Here is an 18,872-nt window from a genome sequence, read left to right on the forward strand (position 1 = left end):
AACAATCAATAGCAAAAGCAAATGTGACAGGCTTTTTTTTGCGCATTTCGTAAACATGTGCGAAATTGTGTGCTTTTACACGCGTTGAGTTGCATGTGAATGTAGATTTTGTGCTGTAATTCATTCTCATCTTAAATAATAAAATAATTAGTACAACAAAAATAATAACAACACCAACAATAATAAAAATAGCAATAATAAAAAATAAAGTATCCCATTCAGGCCAGTGACAATGTTGTAATGTGCACTGGAGTATATTATCTCCCCGGCCAGACACTGACAGATAGTGGAGAAATGTGGAGAGGGGATCCTCTGTTTGCCCTTTAGCCCACATACTGGCCCACTGTAGGGATGACATCACAGGAGGGAGTGCCATCAGGGAGAGCTATGTTCAGCAGCAGACACACATCTGCTCCTGCAGCACACACCGCCTGTCACTCCATTGACTGCAGCTTCGCTGGGATTCTTCTTCATCATGGCAAGATTACTGAAAAGCTTCAGCATCCTTCTGATGAGACAGAGGGGGATGTCACCTGTCACCGGGAGCAGAGCCTGGAGCACAGCTAGGATGGTGCACTCAGATGCCGGTAAGCTGCAGACATTCAGCAACTGGTTTGTAGGGGCTTCCATCGGGAGGGGGGGGGGGGCGATTGTCTGGTTTACATCTAATAGATTATAATAGCCATGGGGCACGTCAGATCCCCACGTTGGTGGGAGATGACTGGGATGGATGATGCAGTCCTATGAAATTGGATTGCATGTGCAGATCTTGCCCGGCCACTTCGGTTATGTTGATGAGGTGCCAAACATTCCCATCTGTCAGATTTGGTCATCACCACAAATCTCTAAATCTGCGGTCGTCTGCCCAGCATAAGTGCCGGTTCACACTAGTGCGATGCGAGAACCCTGCCAATCAACTGCGGGTTCCCGCATCGCACTCGACACGCACGGCAGTTCACACTGCCATATGCGATCTGATGGGGAGTGTCATTATATGTTAACGACACCCCCATTTCAGCTCGCATATCGCACTGCGAACTGACAGTTCGGACATGAATCGGATCGCATATGTGTGAACACACATGCGATCCGATTCTGGTCCGAACAGAAAAAAGGGTCCTGTGCGTGTTTGGACCGAATGCGGTGCGATATCAGCCATACTATCTGTATGGCTGACATCGCACCCGCACAGACATCGCATGTGAACAGCCGTGCGCTGCGAATTACATGTGATGTCTGGCATCGCGCTAGTGTGAACCGGCACTCAATGGAAGACACTTCTGTGCTATACAAGCGTCCTAACAGGTTCTCTTTAGGCTGGGTTCACACCGCTGCGGGGGGAGAACCGGATGTGATTCGCACAGCAAATCACATCCGATCTCCGTAGCACTGCGAGTTCAGCCATACAGATAGTATGGCTGAACTCGCAGCTGTCCCGCAGCAAACTCGCACAGGACCCTTTTTTGGGTCCGCAACGGAATCGGATCGCATGGGGGTTCACACCATGCGATCCGATTCCTGTGCGAGTCGGCAGATCGCACTGCGATATGCCGACGGATCTGGGGGTGTCATTAACATAACATTGACACCCCCAGCCGTCCGCATAGGGCAGTGTGAACTGCCGGCGGGAGGTGAGCGATGCGGGAAAACGCCGCGGATTCGCGGCGTTCCCGCATCGCAATAGTGTGAACCTAGCCTTAATCAGTGACTAATGGCGCGTACACACGATCTGAAAATTCGTACAAAAAATACCACTTTTGAAGCGGTTTTACGATAATCTGATCATTAGTACACAGCTTTCGATAGCCGATCGTGATATTATCTGATGGTGCAAGCATGAAAATTGTCCTCGTACGATACCAGATCATACGATTTTTGTTTAATCAGTACTGTTGTTGTCTGAAAATACAATACAAGTACATTACATCACTTCCCATTTTTTATTTCTGCAATACGAGAATTTTCGTAACTTTAGTAACCTCTTCATTTTCGATATGAGATTGGCATGCAAAAAAAAACTGGACGATCGTTCATCTGATAATCTCATCGTGTGTACGGGGCATTAGGGTGAGTGACGTTTAGGTTGTTGACCTTCTACAGTCTATAATAATAATTAGGTAGTATAGGACTAGCCAGATGCATATAAGCCATTCAAGTAAGTCTGACATTGAAAAGATATGCAGGCTGACATTGCAGACCTCCCCAAGTGAAAATGCTATTTTTATTTGCTTGGTTGTCGTGCTCTGGCTTCAGTAAAACGGTGTCACTGTTCCTGAACATACAGAATTTCTCTGACTTTCACTTGCTGCAGGCTTGTTCCCAAGCTGTAACTCAAAGCCAGATACAGCCAGGCAACTTGCATTTTCATAAGAAGGCCAGTAACGGTTTACCATCTACTGCAGACATCTCCCACCATCAGAAATATTCCCAAGACCATTCCCATTGCCCAGCAAGAAAGAGATGGCCCTTTCAGTGTGCTGATTGTATTGATTGAGAATGGGAATAACAGATCTGTTGCTGGAATTACCTTTAGCATTGGGTATTTGTGGCACTATCACCGAGATTGTAAGTGCAGCCTAGACTACCAGGTGCCACGGCATTTCCTGCAGAATTAGTCTCATAGGTAGAAGAAGCTCATCAGAGAGAAGGTCCAATCAGGGCTGGGACAAGGGGTGGGCGAGAGGGACAGCTGCCCCCTGGTGCGGTGGTATCATGTGAAGTGAGGGGGAGCACTGCATGGAGAGTTCCTACCTACAAGCTGATGGGAGTAGTGATGGCAGTTTCACTACTCCTGCCAGCTTAACGTTGGAGGAGACAAGCCAGAGCTGGAGAGCAGGAGAGAGCAGGGAGGAGGGATGGGTTGTGCTCTCTCGCCCCTTGCAGCTCTGTGTCCTGCCACTACAGCTCACTTGGATTGGAACTGGCAGCCAGATTACCACTGTGCAGTGTTTATCTTCCCCCATCTCCTTCCAGCAAAGGACATGGGTAGGGGGCAGGTAAGCAAACATCACATAATGGCAATCTGACAGCCAGTGGTGTCTCTAGTGCGGGCCCCTGGCACCCTCTACAGCCCCACTATAGTGCTTGAATTATTTTTGGAGGGGGAGGGGATATTTACTGACACATAGGGGGTTATTTACTAAAGGAAAATCCACTTTGCACTGCAAGTGCACTTGAAAGTAAAGTTGCTGTAGATCCGAGGGGGACATGCAAGGAAAATAAAAAAACAGCATTTTAGCTTGCACATGATTGGATGATAAAATCAGCAGAGCTTCCCCTCATTTCAGATCTACCCCTTAGATTTAGAGCGACTGCACTTCCAAGTGCACTTGCAGTGCAAAGTGGATTTACCTTTTGTAAATAACACCCATAATGTACATAAATTTTGGGGAGACACTGTTTGGCATCTTCATCCTGGGGGCTAGATGACCTTGTCCCGGCACTGAGTCCAATAACTTCATGATTGTGATAACAAGGCTTAACCAGGTGCAACATAGCTGGAAAGGTTCAGCCCCACAACTAATCTTTGCGACAGCATGAGACTGATTATTGTATTGGGTGATCCTGTACTACTACTGTAAAAGTCTACCCGTGTGTAGCCCATGTGGCAGAACACAGAGAGTTGACTTTCTGACCACCAATGCAAGACGGGCATTCTTTCCACTGATCACTAATGTAAGGGGTCATTTCTGGCTCCCAACTAATAATTTTTGGCAGGGTTTCCCCTAGATCTGGAAATTCTTTCAAGGTTTCCTCTGAGGTACGAATGTTGAGAAAAGCTGCTATAGATGTTAGAAAACCATTTTCTAACATGGTCTTTTTTGACCAGATTAGGGAACAGAGTCTGTAGAGTAGTGGCCATAGTCCAAAAATGATCAGAAAGATTAGAAGACCTAATACTGCATACACACGACCGGACTTTGACAGCAAAGGTCAGACGGAAACAAGTCTGTTGGACAATTCGATTGTGTGTCCAAAAATCTGACAGACTTTAGAAATAGAACATGTTTCAAATTTTTTTCGCCGGAACTCCGCCGGACCCAGTTCCTATCGAGAAATCCGCTCGTGTGTATGCTAGTCCGACGGACAAAAACTGACGCTAGGGCAGCTATTGGCTACTGGCTATGAACTTCCTTATTCTAGTCCGGTCGTACGTCATCACGTTCAAATCCATCAGACTTTGGTGTGATTGTGTGTGGCCAAGTCCGTTCATTTGGAAAGTCGGTCGGAACTCCGCCGAAAGTCCGTTGGGAAGAGCGGTCATGTGTACGCGGCATAACATTCAGAGAAGGGTCAGAATACCAATTTAAAATCCAGTGTGACTGTTTACTGATGTCCCATATCAGCACAGAAACACCCACATTTAAAGGGTAGATGGACCTCCTTTATCAAGGTGAAAGATTAGATTAGAAAGCATTGTCTGATCATTGTTTGTTCCCTTGGCTCCGGAACTATCTGCTTGTGGTTCATCCTAAATAGGAGCCCTTTAATCCTCGTACACACTACCTGTTTTTTTGGGTTAAAGGAAAAAAAGAACTTGACAGCTCAGGTCAGTCGGTCTCATGTTAGTACAGCGATCTCCCCTGCTGTGCTTTTGTGTTCTGACAGAGGAATAGCCCCCCCCCCCCCCCCCCCCCCCCACCTCCAGAACACTCCGATCAGCGCCCTCCACCATTGGAAGCTGGTCGGCAGGCCTTTCACAGAAGCTGGCCCACCGCACACATGGGCTGAATGTCAGCTGGTTTCTATTGAACCGGCCAATGCCGCCCAACATTTGGCCCCTGTGTGCTAGGCTTTAGGCCCCCCTGAGCTCACATCATGAGAAGTACTCATAAATGAACTCCAAATTAGGAAGCAGCAGAGGTCTACAATCACCTCTATGTTAAAGGAAAAAACCTTTTTGTGGTCAGATTTCCATTTAAAAATTATAGTAGGTCTTAGGCTGCTTTCACACTGGGGCGGTATTCAGGCGTTACAGCGCTAAAAATAGCGCCTGTGTAGCGCCTGAAAAAAACCGGCCCCTTTCACTCCGGAGCGATGCGCTGGCAGGACGGTGAAAAAAGTCCTGCTAGCCGCATCTTTGGAGCGGTGAAGGAGCGGTGTATTCACCGCTCCTAAACCGCTCCTACCCATTGAAATCAATGGGACACCGCGGCAATACGCGGCGCTTTGCGGGCGGGTTTAACCCTTCTTCGGCCGCTAGCGGGGGTTAAAACCACCCCGCTAGCGCCCGCAGACCGCCGCTAAAACGACGGTAAAGCGCCGCTAAAAATAGCGGCGCTTTACCGCCGACGCTGCTCCCACCCCAGTGTGAAAGCAGCCTAAATAATTGTTATTTTGAATACATATGCATATGGTCTTGCAGGAAAGCATACAATATACTAGCTAAACATGAAATAAAGAGGAAGTAAAACCCACCTGCCCTGGTGGGTTTTACTTCCTCTTCATTTCCCTACAAAGGTAATGCATAGTAGCCCATTACGTGTCACTTACCCGACACCAAAGCCCGCGATATCTCTGTTGTCCCCACTAGCAGAGAGCACCCCTCTTCTCCCCTCTTCCTTCCAGGCCGCAAACTCTGTGACTGGCCGGAGTCGCATGACGTCACTTTCCCGCTCATGCGCGCGGGAGCTGCCTGTCATGGCTTGACCCCTATTAGAAACGTCACGTCATCAGTGCATGGCTTTTTTGTAAATATCTCCTAAACCGTAGAGGTTTAGGAGATATTTCCAGCACCTACAGGTAAGCCTTAATATAGGCTTACCTGTAGGCAAAAGTGGTTGTACAACCACTTTAAACAGCTGAGCTCAGACTGGGAGAGGGAGAAGCAATCAGTTGTGCTGCAGTGCTCATATACTAACCTGATGTAAAAAAGGAAAGAGCAGACGGATGACCTCATCTGCTGATTCTATCTTAGGGCTCATTTACTCTTACAACAGCGGTGCATCACCTTTCACATAGCAGTACAGGAGGGTCTGACAGGCATTCAGTAGGTGATACTGCCTCTTCCTAGCTTGTTTTTGTTTTTGTTGGCACTTATGAATAGGAATACTGTGGTGAACCTAGTGTTTGGCACGCAGTTGCAGCAGGCCCTTATTCAGTTCGATGGGTTGCATTCAGTAGTTATACTCCCTGTTGAACACGCCAAGAGGTACAAATTTTGCTTCAGCGTGACAACTTCATCTGACTGCCATGTTATTTTAAGGTCGGAAGTCAGGACAATATTAAGGTGGCAATAAACCCCCCCTTTTTATTTACCGCTCCCTGACTGCAAGTATAAATTAGCTCTTAGTGTCTATTTACAGGCTGGGGGTAGGAACAAGACCCCATTGTACTACTTACTGGTAGTTCTGAAAACTCTGCACTCCGGCTGGTTGTGCTGTGTGGCAGAGCTGTCCAAATCCCAGGATTGAATGGACAGAAGAACAGACTCCGTTATGTGTAGGGGTGAATAAGGTCCAGGAGGGAGTATTTTCAATATGAAGCCAAAAATCAAGAACACGGAGATATGGCCTCAAACTAGTAGGAGGAAAGTTCAAAACTAATCTTAGAAATTATTATTTTACCGAAAGGGTAGTTGACGCTTGGAATAGACTTCCAGCACAGTCATGCAACAGTAAGCCTAGGTTCACAGTGCTGCAATCGTGAGGGTTTAGCTTTCAACCCGGCAATGCAGTCTGACTTTCGGGGGCGATATGACAGACATCTGTGTGGGTTCATGCATGGATGTCTATACAAATCGCCCCCCAAAGTTGGCAAAAGTAGTGCAGGAACTACTTTTGGGAATCGGTGCGACACCGCAAAGTCGGCGCCACGCTGATTCGGACGGTGCCATTGCCGGTGTTATGTCAAGAAGTGCCTGCTATTGAGAAGTGCCCGGTATGTACTGCGCATGCGCTGCACGGAACAGCACAACAGCTGATTTGCCGATCAGCTGGGCTGACGTAACCGGGGCACATGCGCACATCGTAGGCACTATCTCTCGATGGGAGATACCATTTCACAGGCCCAATTTAAACCTATACAAACAGCGGGGGAGACCGTAGTTCTCAGATTGTGCATCTCTGCTGCTGGAGGGTGGCTAGTGGCTGTGTTAAGGAGCTGTTTTTGTTTGTGTTCTCACCCGACCTTTCACACAGCAAACCTGCCCTGCCACACAGACAAAACCGGACCATCAGCAGGGCCGTCTTCATAGCATCATGGGCCCCTGGGCAAAGTAATGCTTTGGGGCCCCTACAATGGAGACAGTGCAGGTAAACAGACATCAAGTAGGTAGGAGGCAGACAAGCGGAGCTTCCCCTTTTGGATGGAGCTCTGCATTAACTACATGAAGAATCTTTCTGTACAGAGTGGGAAAATACTACATACATAAAGTAACAAAGCTGTCCTGTGCATATAAAATATATCTGCCAGACTGATGCCTCCCCAGCACTATGGCCCCTCTACACCCCAGGTATCCCCCCAGTACTCTGACCCCTCTACACCCCAGGTATTCCCCCAGCACTCTGACTCCTCTGCACCCCAGATATCCCCCATCACTCTGACTCCTCTCCATCCCAGATATCCCCCCAGCACTCTGAACCCTCTACACCCCAGATATCCCCCCAGCACTCTGGCCCCTCTACATCCCAGATATCCCCCCAGCACTCTGACTCCTCTACATCCCAGATATCTCCCCAGCACTCTGACTCCTCTACATCCCAGATATCTCCCCAGCACTCTGACCCCTCTACATCCCAGATATCCCCCCAGCACTGACTCCTCTCAATCCCAGATATCCCCCCAGCACTTTGACCCCTCTACACCCCAGATATCCCCCCAGCACTCTGACCCCTCTACATCCCAGATATCTCCCCAGCACTCTGACCCTTCTACACCCCAGATATCTCCCCAGCACTCTGACCCCTCTACACCCCAGATATCTCCCCAGCACTCTGACCCCTCTACACCCCAGATATCTCCCCAGCACTCTGACCCCTCTACACCCCAGATATCTCCCCAGCACTCTGACCCCTCTACACACCAGATATCCCCCCAGCACTGTGACTTCTCTACACCCCAGATATCTCCCAACACTCTTACCCCTCTACACCCCAGATATCCCCCCCCCCCCCAAGCACTCTGACCCCTCTACATCCCAGATATCCCCCCAGCACTCTGACCCGTCTACACCCTAGATATTTTCCCCCAGCACTGTTACCATATACCATAAGATACACCTTGTATTGCGACCCCACTACATCCCTGATATTCCTTACACTGTGGCCTCTCTACATCCCTGATACCTCTAACATTATAGCCACCCAAGCTACCCCAAGCATTGCTACCCCCTATACACCCCAGATCCCCCCTCAGCATTGTTTCCCCTCCCATACACCCTTGATATCCCCCAGCACCATTATTCCATCCATGTAGTGCCCCCTTTTCCAGTGGAGATACAGTGCATGTAAACTTTTGGCTATGTGCCCACCTCCAGCACTGGACTCACCTACACCAATCAAGCAGGCAGAAGGAGGGGCGGTGGAGGGAGCATCCCTCCAGGTATTCCAAGCCCGTCGGTGCAAACAGTGCTGGACAGCTGGACTCACCATGACACCATCCACAACGCTACTTCCACAGGTGGGCTGTCAGTGCTGCCGACTCAGCAGCTCCCACTCCAGCTCCTACTATGCAGCCTTCGAGCCCCCAAACATTCATGCATGGGGCAGGGTCAGAGCATCACTGGCACTCCAGCCCTGCCCCTCCCTGCTGGCTGTGAAATAATAGGTATCGTTCTGCACAGCATGGCGCACTGCTGCCAGCCTGTCTCCCTTGTGTATCCATCACTCTCAGTGCCATCATGGGGCCCCCAATTTTGGCTCAAAGACCAGCTGCTTTGGGAAAAGTGCAAGGGCCTCTCCATGCAGCTGGGGCCCCTGGGCAGTGCCCAGGTGTGCCCACCTATTAAGACAGCCCTGACTATCAGCATTTTGAAGTGTATCGCTTTTTTTCATACAAGAAAAATCATAAAAGAAAGACTATGCATGATCAGAAACAATAAACACCAAAAAAAAGCCTTTGTCGTATGAGAAATTTCGGACATTATTTCCTTCCTCAGTTCCGACTTTCTGTGAAACAATAAGGAAAATCGGACGATCGTTCACCCGATTTTACTTATAGTGTGCACCCCACTTAAAGCGGACCTCCACGCAAAAGGGGAAGCTCCACTTGCTTGCTTCCTCTTCCCCTCCGCTGCCACATTTGGCATCTTTTGGAGGGGAAGGGAGAGCGGGTACCTGTTCTTGACAGGTACCCATCCCCATTTCCGGGGGACCTCGCCTCGGTGAGGTCCCCCGGAAGTTCGGCTTCCCTACCCTCGCCGGCGGGCCATTTACAAATCGCAGTGCACTTTGCACATGCGCAGGGGGGGGGCACATCGCTTGATCCCTGGACAGGTAAGTGTCCTAATATTAAAAGTCAGCAACTACAGTATTTGTAGCTGCTGACTTTAATTTTTTTGGTGGGGGGCTGGAGCTCTTAAGTGGATTCAAATATTCTGGGGACAAACAGAGATCTATAATCAGACAAAAGAAAAATACAAAACCATGTATAAATTAAAAAAAAATAGGAAGACTTGTTAGACCACTTGTTTTTTTTTTTGCTGTTGCTTTTCAATGTTTGTGTGTGTGTGTGTGTGTGTGTGTGTGTGTATATATCATATGCATTTAATTTGTTTAGCTTTTTACTTTGAGTTCAGCATTAGAGCCAGAGGGATGTGTGCTTCATTGACAACCATTATAAATACTTATTTGCTATTTGTATTCACACTGATCACCTTGTGCCTGCAATCTGAATTGTCTAGAGGTGGCTGATAAATTGCGTATTCTGTATGGCGAAGGAGAATTTATTAGTGCTGCAGAGAAGTCTTCCTAGAGAGAGGAGGCTATGTGAGGATGAATGCTTCGTATATATGGACTGGAAATTTCCACTCCTTCCATGCACCATCTGTGGCTATTTCCAGAGAATTACATTCAGGAGGAAATGAACCCAGAAGCCCAGTGCTTGTATTTAACTGACTTCATGGATGAAGGGGTATCTGCTGTACACATAGCACTGGGGTCTCACTACACGCCAACGATGAATAATGTTGTATATTGATTCCAATGGGTTTTATTGATTGCAGGCTTGCAAAATTCAGTCTGCTGCTGTCTATATCAATCAAGGTAATGATCTGAATTTTATGTCTGATAGTTCGATAACACTAGGCATTCATGCTGGAAGCCAGTGCCTGCTGGGCTGTTGTTTCTGACGTGGAAAACAGAAGTGATTGGGAAACGTTTGTTTGGTTCCCCAAGAATGCTCGTTCAGGGTTGTCAGGTGTAATGCCAGGTACACATTGTACATTTTTTTTTTTCAACCCAGCGGTCTGATCAAAAAAACAAACAAACTGACAAGCTCGCTGTACTAACCATGTGATATTAGTACAACAATCCTCCCACTATGTTATTGTGTTCTTACAGGGAGACCCCCCGCCCCTTCCTGCCAGAACACACAGGTCAGCGCTCGTCGCCAGTGGCTGCAAGCACTGGTCAGATGCCGATTTTCCAGCATGCTTGTTTGACAGAAGCCAGTCATGAGACCTGTACACATGGGCCAAAAGTTGGCCTGATTCTGCTGTACTTATTTTGGCCGATATTCGGTCCATGCACATGAGGCTTTACTCTATAGACTAGCCATTCTCAACCAGGGATCCTAGGGGTTCCTTGAGTTGTAACAGATTAAGGCTGGGTTCACACTGCTGCGGGGGGAGATCCGGATGTGATTCGCACCGCAAATCACATCCGATCTCCGTAGAGATGCGAGTTCAGCCATACAGATAGTATGGCTGAATTCGCATCGCTCCCGCAGCAAACTCGCACGGGACCCTTTTTTTGGTCCGCAACAGAATCGGATCGCATGGGGGTTCACACCATGCGATCCGATTCCTGTGCGAGTCGGCAGATCGCACTGCGATATGCGGACGGATCTGGGGGTGTCATTAACATATCATTGACACTCCCAGCCGTCCGCATAGGGCAGTGTGAACTGCCGGCGGGAGTCATGCGATGCGGGAAAACGCTGCGGATTCGCGGCGTTCCCGCATCGCAGCGGTGTGAACCCGGCCTAAAAGAGAAGGTTTTTTTTTGTTTTGTTTTTAAATCATACTTACCTAGGTTGATACAGCATCGTTCCATTGCTGAATTTATCCCCTGCCAGCTCTAAGACTGAGAACTGAGTGATCAAAGGTGTCCGTTTATGAAACTGTGAGCAGCAGTGATTCCAAAGATCGGCGCTGATCACAGTCCATAGACAGTTTATGAAACCGAGATGATCGGGAGATAAAATGTTCTCTCGCTGATGAGCTCCGCACACTGAGGATTCTCATTGACTGACACAGAAACGGCCAGTTTATGAAGCTGCGATCTGTTTCAGAATTCACATTCCTCAAATCACCAGCTCAGAGGTGGAGAATCGAGGGAGCGAAGAGAAAATCCTGGAGAAAGGAGGAAGATTTTGGCTTCCTCCTTCCTCGTTCAGACCCCCCTAAGACAGTAACCATGTTCCCCCTGCCATGTCTACATATATATACATATAATGTGTGTGTGTGTGTATATATATATATATATATATATATATATATATATATATATATGTGTATGTATATATGTAGGGGCCGGGGGACAAATATTTTAATAATAGGTGGGTGGTCTCCTCCGGGAATGTCTGTGTACTGAGCAGTGATAATTTATCACTGCTTAATAAACTGACATCTCGTGTTTCAGTGAATTTCTGGTACATTTATTTCGTAAAGTCAAGATTCAAATATTGGGGGGCCGTTCTCCAGTGTTCGAAGCGTGGGGAGATCACTTCACTCCTCCAAAGCAGAAGTGATTGACACCATAAACTGGCATCCAGAGGAGAAAGATCTCCTCTGAGAATGCCGGAGAATGGAGCAGTGAAAAATTTTCACTGCTTCATAAACGGACACCAAAGACCACTGATAGCTCAGTTCTCAGAGCCCCGTGAACAAAGAGCTGGTGACTCTTTACTCTGCCCCCATCCCCACTCATTGGAGCGCTGGGCTGTGGAGGGGGCGGGAGCTGCTTGCTCAGGCTCTCAGCGGCTCACTGAAAGACTGGACCGGCTCTGTGATGTCAACCGACAATGGGATTCAGCCCGCTGTCTGCTGGAAATGGGTCACAGGGGTGCAGAACGGAATTAACTTCTGTGATGTACAGTAGAAGTATTGCCAAACAAGCTTTGGCTGTACTTCTTCTTTAACTTCCCATCTGATGGTGCTGCATAGTTCTGGAACCAATACCACTTGGCAGAGGCGGCAGCATAACACCAATAATGTAGCAATGAATTAGATGTCTGTAAAGGGTGGCATTCTGATGATTAGAGATGAGCTCAGGCATGTGCTGCTCTTCTGAATTCATGTGGCCGAATCCACTTGGAAGCTGTTACCTTTTTAGCGCTACCCCCGAAATAACCGCTATAGATTAGAAAGATTCTTTCCTCAACAGACCAGAGGCAACCAGGCACACACAACAACAGTTCATTCACACTGGCTCATTGATCAGTCTAAGGTTCATCTTTTTAAAGTTTATTTGCTAGTAGAACATAAGAGGGGATTTGGGGTAATGCAGGACACGCCAAATTGGAACGTATTGCTAGCAGAGGAAACTTCTTGCTTAGCAGCTGTAGGACTAGTATAGGCAGACTGGAACAGTCCACAGCTCACGGCTGGGGACCATGAAGTAGTATGAGCACAGATAAAAGCTTTACTCATTGGATCCTGAGTCTATAGGTGCAGCCTTTTGCAAAGTAGTCCAGTATTCAGTCCATAGGACTCCAAGGGCTGGCAACCTCTCTCCTCTCAGCTCACAGAACCATCCCCACGGGGAGAAAAGACAATCTCCTCTGGGATTCAGACTATTTAAAAACAGCCCAGTTAGGCCCTACTGAATATTCACGCTGGACATTTGAATCTTCTCACCCTGAGCTCTAGAAACTTCTTCTAGAGGCAGGGGAAAGTAATCAAACTCTCAATCTGTGAAGCTCTGAGCAGACAAAACCAAATAATCACTGCTATTGTGATTACAGCAGAAGCCAAAACTAAATTTATCTAGCAGCCTAACCAGGAGGGTGCTACACCTGTAACGGGCTAATCACCTGGAGGCATTCCTCGCCATGCAACCCAACATATACAAGCTCCTTATATATGTGTGGCAGAGAATGCCCCCGCCACAGATATGTGGCCCATCACAAATTACATCTTCTTGGTGGCCTCAGCCGTGTAGGTTCAGAAGAGCATCAAAACATGGCCAAATTCACCCCTACTGACCACCACTGTAAGTCCCCCTTCACACAGGAAGCCAGGGGTTAGTAAAAGCACATGGTTGAGCCAACATCCCTGACTGCCAACCTAAGCAAGGTCATGAAGCTGCTCAAGGCAGTACTGCTGCTAAGCAAGCGTACAAAGCCACACCAAAACCACTCTGCAACCATGTGTAATGCATGTGGTTTCAGCATGGTGGTGTGGCATGGTGATACCATGCCACAGGTGGTAGAGAGGTAACATATAGCCTCCTCACTGTGTGTGAAATGCCTATGAAAAGCCACCGCAATCACTTTTCAGAGGGGGTGACTAGAGCTGTTGCACGTATGAACGAGCCCTAAGGGTTGCATTCTTCCTACTAACCAACAGACACTATTTTTCCCATTGCACCCGGATGAACTGGTTTTATTAAGGGGTCTTCAAGACCTGAAAAGACCTTTCCTCTGGGGTAAAAAGTCTGCTACAGACACTGGATTGTGGCCAGCATACATTCATATATGTGGGTAGTGATAAAGGCTTTTGCAGATTTACTCCACTGCCAATCTGGTAAATCCCAACCTTCAGTTCACCTGGCAGGGCTGACTAGTCCCTCCAGAATTGAGTTAGGATCTTCTTGAGCTTGAGAATCCTCTGATGACAGTTCTAATCTGAGCTGTGGGTGCGTTCCGTTTTCATGATAAAAACAGGCTGTACAGCCAAACTATATACACCTCAAACATGCCTCTGTGTAGTCATGCATTATTATGCGTATAACCACAATGCACAGCAACGCACGTTACATATGTTGATGCATTGGTATCATTCATTTTAAATAGTAGCCCAATGCCCTTAAGGCAGCCATACAAGGATTGAAGGGTTCAGCAGGGAATGGCCAAATTTTAATCTATGTATTGGCAAGCTGGTTTGGCTTAAAGGAGTTGTAAAGGCAGAAGTTTTTTTATCTTAATGCATTCTAGCAGCCTCCCCAGCACCCCCTAATGCTTACCTGGGCCCCCTCTCTGTCCAGTGATGTCCAGGAATCCCTCGGCCTTCTGGGACTCTCACTCCTGATTGGCTGAGACACAGCAGCGGTGCCATTGGCTCCCGTGGCTGTCAAAGTCAGTTAGCCAATCGAGGGAAAGAGGGGGCGGGGCCAAAGGGCAGCTCTGTGTCTGAATGGACACAGAAAGCTGTAGCTCTGCAGCTCGGCTCGGTTGCCCCCATAGCAAACTGCTTGCTGTGGGGGCACTCAACAGGACGGAGGGGCCAGGAGCAGCAAAGAGAGACCCGAGAAAAAGAGGATCCGGGCTGCCCTGGGCAAAACCAACTGCATTTAGGAGGTAAGTATAACATGTGTAGCACTAACCCCCGAAGGAGCTGCTGGTTATTTTTGGGCTTACCATTACCTTCCGCTTCTCCTCGTTGCATGTCTAGGGGATGTCCCGTGGTAGGTGACCTAGTAACTTGAGACTGACAATAGATCCAATTGAATGGATTTTATTTGCAAACTTCAACCATTGAACAGTCTTTCAACTTGGGATCAGAGGGTTGGAAAGGAATTCAGGTACTCTCAATGTCAAAGCCTATAAACGTTAAGGAACTTGCTTACTTTGACTGCATCCAGAGAATAGCCATTCGCAGCTGGATGATCACTCAGGTTGGACAGTCCCTCTCTCACAAGGCCTAGCAGCCAACAAGGTGCTTATTCAGGAACAAAATCTTTTGTCACCGACGTTGTTGCAGAACACGTAGGAAAGCTGTAGAACACTTGTAGGATACCTGGGTCTTTCAGCCCACTTGGCGATATCCACAAGACCGGATTCTCTTGGTTACTTCGGCCCCTCCAGGCTCTTGTTAAGAAAACCCCCGTACGTGGTGTTCTTCTAAAGAGTGCTCCCCTGGAATGCTCAAAGTTCAATGGGTGTTTCCCGGACCGGAGACGGCACCCAACCACCTCAGAATCCTCCTCTAGTTTCCATGCCTTGGGCTAACCAGCCCCAAGGCATTAAAGTTGGGTGGAACCGCACCCCAGGCCATAGCCTTCCTGGGGGCTGGTCAGGAGGACCAGAACCATATAATCAGCACTTCATACTGGACCGGAACCCCGAACCACATGACGTCTGCATCTTAAATACCCTCTCCCAGAGGGCACAGCGAGAGGGCCACTCCCACTGACCTGACTCCGAGAAAGAGTAACTTAAGCGCCTGACCAGACCATAGTTCCACGCCTGCCACCAGAGACAGCGCCCCCCTGTGGCGAGGCTGAACATCTCACAGTCCAGTCAGACTGACACAGAAGTCAAATTTAGACAACTAGACCCAAACCAAACTGTAGTTTGGGTAAAGTTTTAACTTAGAAAAACATAGCGCATGCTCTTCAGGAGCCTGGCGCTACACATATTTTTTTTTTTTTTTAAACAAGACTTTACAATCACTTTAAGCTTAATGGCTCTGTAATCTATTTTTCATTGAATTGTTTCACACTGTTTTTTCCTTGTAACGTCCTCCTTGAGTTCCAAAAACCTCTCCTTTTCACCCTCACTTCCATTTGTTCTATTGTTTTGCTCTATTCACACTACACATCCCATCGCCCATAGTCCATCTCAGGAGCAGGCATGATAGGGTGGCTACATCCCTACATACAGTGGGATCATGGAGAAGGGACATAGCCACCCGCTAACAGGAAGTCAGATCACAGCAGCAAAACAAAGAAATTTGGAGAAGGCTGAGAATAATAGAAGGGGGATTATTGTGCATTGTTTGGACCTCTGAAACACCCACAAACTGCTTTGAACAACAGTGACAACTGATAGCATACCTGCCAAATTTTTGAGATGGGAATGAGGGACACCTATCTGCAAAAGTAGGCAAGCATAGGACACATCCCTTGCCACGCCCCCTTAACCACTTTCAGACCGGACCATTTTGCTGGTCAAAGACCAAACCACTTTTTGCGATTCGGCACTGCGTTAACTGACAATTGCGCGGTCGTGCGACGTGGCTCCTAAACAAAATTGACGTCCTTTTTTTCCCACAAATAGAGCTTTCTTTTGGTGGTATTTGATCACCCCTGCGGTTTTTATTTTTTGCGCTATAAACAAAAATAGAGCGACAATTTTGAAAAAAACGCATTATTTTTTACTTTTTGTTATAATAAATATCCCCCAAAAATATATAAAAAAACATTTTTTTCCCTCAGTTTAGGCCGATAAATATTCTTCTACATATTTTTGGTAAAAAAAATCGCAATAAGCGATTATTGATTGATTTGCGCAAAAGTTATAGCGTTTACAAAATAGGGATAGTTTTATACCATTTTTATTAATAATTTTTTATTATTTTTTTTTTTACTAGTAATGGCGGCGATCAGCGATTTTTATTGTGACTGCGACATTGTGGGGGACCCATCGGACATTTTTGACACATTTTTGGGACCATTGTCATTTATACAGTAATCACTGCTATATAAATGCAGTGATTCCTGTGTAAATGACACTGGCAGTGAAGGGGTTAACCAGTGGGTGGCAGTGTAGGGGTTAAGTGTTCCTAGGGGTGTGTTACTAACTGTGGGGGGGTTGGGCTTTCATTTAGTGAACACTGATCTCTGCTCCAATCACATGGAGCAGAGATCAGCGTCACTAGTTGCTAGGCAGAATGGAGAAATGCTGTTTACAACGGCATTTCTTCATTTGGCCACTCCGTGAGACGATCGCGGGTATGCCCGCGGCGATCGAGTCCGTGGGTCCCGCGACCGGACTCACGGGGGTGCCGACCAGCGCGGGAGCGCGCCGCTGCCGGCGCACTCCCGATGGCAGGGCGGCAAATTTAAAGGAACGTACATGTACGCCCATTTGCCTGCCCGTGCCATTCTGTCGACGTACATCGGTGTGCGCTGGTCGGCAAGTGGTTAAAGGAGAATTGTACCAAAAAAACAAGATTGGTTATACCCACAAGTGCTTTTTTTAACCACTACTATTCCTATTCCTATACTATTATATTAGCTTTTGGAATTTACAAATGCAGCAATTTAGAAATCAGGGGAAAGGTTTAGCGCTGGAAAACACTTTTTGAAAGATAAAAAGTCAGTTTTATATACAATATAGATCAGATCAAAATGAGGAACAAATGAGGAGGAATGAGGGACAGAGGGACAAAATCGGGGACAGTCCCTCAAAATCAGGGACAGTTGGGGCCTATGTGATAGGAGCAGAGTCCACAGGAAGCCATAGTGTTCCAACACAGTGGGGGTTATTTCCGAAAGGCAAATCCACTTTGCACTACAAGTGAAAAATCCAAGTGCAAAGTGCACTTGAAATTGCACTGAAAGAGCACTTGGAAGTGCAGTTGCTGTAAATCTGAGGGGTAGATCTAACATGAGAGCAAGCTCTGCTGATTTTATCATCCAATCATGTACAAGCTAAAATGCTGTTTTTTTATTTTCCTTGCATGTCCCCCTCGGATCTACAGCGACTGCACTTCCAAGGGCACTTTCAGTGCAATTTCAAGTGCACTTTTTGCACTTGGATTTTTCACTTGTAGTGCAAGGTGTATTTGCTTTTACTAAATAACCCCCACTGTACCATGTAAACAAGACCTGGCAGCCATACAATTAGCCCTTATGTTTTTTATGTTTTGTGAATAATATAGATGGCTCGTTACTTCTGAGAGACGTTATGTTGTGTCTGTAACTGGTTATATAAATATGAAGTTCCCTATTTCATAACCATCTATGACATAATGTGAGTCATTAGATGTGTCCTGTCTTGCTCTGATAATGTTATCTGACTCCTGACTATGTTTAGACATGCAGCTAAGGCGTGCTGGCCTGACCTGAAATGACTTCCTGCACTGCAGAATAGGAGGCATGGCAGCTGGGTGTAACCACAGACGTTTTTCTGACATTGGTTGTTTACAAGTAAAAAACAGTATGAAAATTACTTAGAACCCCCAAACATTATATATATATATATATATATATATATATATATATATATATATATATATATATATATATATATATACACTTTTTTTAGCAGAGACCCTAGAGAAGAAAATGGCAGTTGTTGCAATATTTTATGTCATACGATATTTGCACAATTTTTGGGGGAAAATAATACACTTTAAGAATTTAAAAAAGTAAAGTTAGCCCATTTTTTTTGTATAATGTGAAAGATGATGTTTCGCCGAGTAAATAGATATCGAACATGTCATGCTTTAGAATTGCGCACACTTGTGGAATGGCAACAAACTACGGTACTTAAACATCTCAATAAGAGACGCTTTAAAATTTTTTACATGTTACCTGTTTTGTTTAGAGACACAGAGGAGGTCTTGTGCTAGAATTATTGCTCTTGCTCTAACAATTGCAGCGATACCTTACATGTGTGGTTTGAACACCGTTTACATATGCGGGCGCAGCTTATGTATGCGTATGCTTCTGTGCACGAACTCGGAGGGATGGGGTGCCTTCAATTTTTTTTTTCTTTTTCTAATTTATTTTACTTTTTTTATTTTTACATTGTCTCTTTAATTT

At 46.7% G+C, this 18,872-nt stretch overlaps 1 protein-coding gene across 1 annotated transcript in view; it reads left to right on the forward strand.

Moving 5' to 3' along the window:
- Positions 1-369: 369 nt before the first annotated feature.
- Positions 370-18,872, forward strand: part of MSRB2 (methionine sulfoxide reductase B2) — a 49,595-nt gene continuing 31,092 nt past the window's right edge. Inside the window, exon 1 of the mRNA XM_077490962.1 lies at positions 370-587. Within this exon, the coding sequence (XP_077347088.1) occupies positions 476-587 (112 nt within the window). The 5' untranslated portion in view covers positions 370-475. The remainder of the gene's footprint in view (positions 588-18,872) is intronic.

Source organism: Lithobates pipiens, unplaced genomic scaffold (assembly GCF_037356315.1).
Source record: "Lithobates pipiens isolate NorthernLeopardFrog02 unplaced genomic scaffold, aLitPip1_a1.2 Scaffold_19, whole genome shotgun sequence".
Lineage (NCBI taxonomy): Eukaryota > Metazoa > Chordata > Amphibia > Anura > Ranidae > Lithobates > Lithobates pipiens.